The 3,116-nt window shown below is 33.3% G+C and overlaps 1 protein-coding gene across 50 annotated transcripts in view; it reads right to left on the minus strand.

Annotated features, from left to right (window-relative positions):
- The window catches only part of LOC108950895, a 32,555-nt gene that overhangs the window by 24,756 nt on the left and 4,683 nt on the right, over nucleotides 1-3,116 (minus strand). For 3 of the 50 annotated variants that reach the window (XM_026840194.1, XM_026840174.1, XM_026840164.1), the window contains exons 10-13: nucleotides 1,508-1,661; nucleotides 1,364-1,446; nucleotides 1,149-1,302; nucleotides 376-458 (exon numbers count right to left, since the gene is read on the minus strand). The exons of 42 other annotated variants lie outside the window; for them this stretch is intronic. In XM_026840194.1, coding sequence (XP_026695995.1) covers nucleotides 376-458; nucleotides 1,149-1,302; nucleotides 1,364-1,446; nucleotides 1,508-1,661 — 474 coding nt within the window. The remainder of the gene's footprint in view (nucleotides 1-375; nucleotides 459-1,148; nucleotides 1,303-1,363; nucleotides 1,447-1,507; nucleotides 1,662-3,116) is intronic. 5 more of the 50 variants (XM_026840210.1, XM_026840192.1, XM_026840177.1 and 2 more) reach the window with 3 other exon arrangements.

Consider the following 3,116-nt stretch of genomic DNA (forward strand, 5'->3'; position numbering starts at 1 on the left):
GTTACCACCATCAGCTTGCATTCGAATTGTTTCAAAGTTAACAAAAATCTCACTGTGATTAAAAAAATACTTATAGAAGCTGTAAGAAATATAAACAAGCAATGATTACATACTCCACATTAAGCAAATCCAAGGCCTCTGTTTCATTTTTTACCAATTTAACTGGGGCTTTTGTTCCATCAGTTAAACAACCTTTTAATTTCCAAATAGTGGTAAAACATTCCACACTGTGTGGTCCTTCATATGAGTCACAATTTTCAGGAAATACTAAAAAAGCAAACACAAATTGTTTTTAGACCTAAATGAAACAAATCGCACAGAAGTAATTTAAACAAAAGTTGTTTTTACTAAAACAGCAACAGACATTTCACTCACCTAAGCCATAACAATTCAATTGATGATCATCATTTCCATCATCAGCTGCTGATTTCACACCTTCCATGTTATCTCTTATTGCTCTGTGCATGAACATACTTTATAACACTTTCGGCGCCGCATTAATTTGAACAATCAGACACTCGGTGCCGCGAGGATTTTGGATTATGTTAAAATTTTAATGAGATATGAATTACAATTGAAAGTTGTGAATTATACAACAGTAAGCAACAGGAAATCAAAGAAACAGCCACATATCAATGTTTCCCGATTGTGTAGACGTGAAACATTACTACCAATGTATCCATATTTCACTATTGGTCAGAGCCGGAAGAATAAGTATTGAACAAAACAAAACCTCACAACATCATAATTGTAATGATCAGGCACTAAATCATTGAAGTTTAAACCATTATCCGTAAATATTCGAGCAGTGGCAGCAGTGAAACCATTGTAAACTAGTACCATTACATAAAATATATGTGAAATCGTCAGAAACAGCTGATCATAAGGTCACAAGCTGATTGATCAAAAATAATGCAATCTTAATGCAAACGTTCGCATTTAGTCCCAATGCAGCCTAGATCGAGCGTACTTATATATAGGTGGTTAACTATTAGCTTATCTGCAATCTGGCACTCCTAACAATAAAAAAAGGAAAAACAAATATATACGTGTGATGGCACCACGAACCATTGTTGCTCAAACGTACATATACGTAGATTGGCGCCGTAAAAATGGAATGTTTAAGATTATTTTAACATTAAACATACGTCAAATTTGAGTTTTTCATTGATTCACAATCAGGAATTGTGAGGTTGTTGGGAAATCTATAACCTTTGTGCTCACAACCCACATCGTCCCAGATTGCGATGAGACAATCAATGGAGTGAGGTCCGTGATATGAATCACAATTCTCAAGATAAACTGAAATAAAATGCAGTTTTGAAAAAAGTCAATACACAACACAAATCTAAGAAATACAAACCAACTCCATAACATTCCAATCCTTTATCTTTGTTACCACCATCAGCCTGCATTCGAATTGTTTCAAAAGTAATAAAAATCTCACTGTGATTAAAACATTACTTATAGAAGCTGTAAAGAATATAAACAAGCAATGTTTACATACTCCACATTAAGCAAATCCAAGGCTTCTGTTTCATTTTTTACCAATTTAACTGGAGATTTTGTTCCTTCAGCTAAACAACCTTTTGATTTCCAGATTGTGGTAAAGCATTCCACACTGTGTGGTCCTTCATACGAGTCACAATGTTCAGGAAATACTAAAAAAAATAAACAAAAATTGTTTTTGAAAAGAAATTTTTAAATCTAAAAAAACCAAATATGTATTACCAAAACAGCAAGAGACATTTCACTTACCTAAGCCATAACAATTCAATTGATGATCATCATTTCCATCATCAGCTGCTGATTTCACACCTTCCATGTTCTCTATTATTGCTCTGTGTATGAACATACTTTATTAAATGTTCAAGATTATTACAAAATTAAACTCACGTCAAATTTGAGTTTTTCATTGATTCACAATCAGGAATTGTGAGGTTGTTGGGAAATCTATAACCTTTGTGCTCACAACCCACATCGTCCCAGATTGCGATGAGACAATCAATAGAGTGAGGACCATGATATGAAACACAATTCTCAGGATAAACTAAAGGGAAACGCAATGATTTGGGAAATTAAACTAAACAAAATATATAAAAAACAAACACAAACCAATTCCATAACATTCCAAGCCCCTATCCTTGTTACCACCATCAGCTTCCATCTGAACTAATTCGAAATTGTCCAAAACCTCTCTGTGGTAAAATCAAACAAAAATGATTACACATATGAATGATAATACAATGTTTCAAATTGTTCCATAAATACTTACTTTACATTGAGCAAATCCAACACTTCTTTTTCAGCATGGTCTAATTTAACTGGAGCTTTTGTTCCTTCACTTAAACAACCTTTTGATATCCAGATAGTGGTTAGGCATTCCACACTGTGTGGCCCATAGTATGTATCACAATTTTCAGGAAATACTGGAACAAATAAAATAATATTTAGACAAAACACAAAGTTGTTTGCAAAAACTTACTTAAGCCATAACAATTCAATTGATGATCATCACTTCCATCATCTGCTGAAGATTTCACACCTTCCATGTTTTTTCTTGCAGCTCTATAGAAAAATATTACACAAATTTTAAATACAAAATTCTCTTTAATTACTCAACTCACGTCAAATTCAAAGATGTCAATGCATCAACATCTTCAACTGTGAGGTTGCCAGGATATCTATAACCTTCAACCTTGCAATCCACTTCTTCCCAGATTGTTAGAAGACATTCAATAGAATGAGGTCCGTGATATGAATTACAATTCTCAGGATAAACTAAAGTAAAATGCAGTATTGTAAGAATTCTCCAATAAACAACACAAATCCAAGAAATACAAACCAACTCCATAACATTCCAATCCTTTATCTTTGTTACCACCATCAGCATGCATTCGAATTGTTTCAAAGGTAATAAAAATCTCACTGTGAATAAAACATTACTTATAGAAGCTGTAAGAAATATAAACAAGCAATGATTACATACTCCACATTAAGCAAATCCAGGGCTTCTGTTTCATTTTTTACCAATTTAACTGGAGCTTTTGTTCCTTCAGTTAAACAACCTTTCGATTTCCAAATAGTGGTAAAGCATTCCACACTGTGTGGTCCTT

This window comes from Ciona intestinalis, unplaced genomic scaffold (assembly GCF_000224145.3).
Source record: "Ciona intestinalis unplaced genomic scaffold, KH HT001147.1, whole genome shotgun sequence".
NCBI lineage: Eukaryota > Metazoa > Chordata > Ascidiacea > Phlebobranchia > Cionidae > Ciona > Ciona intestinalis.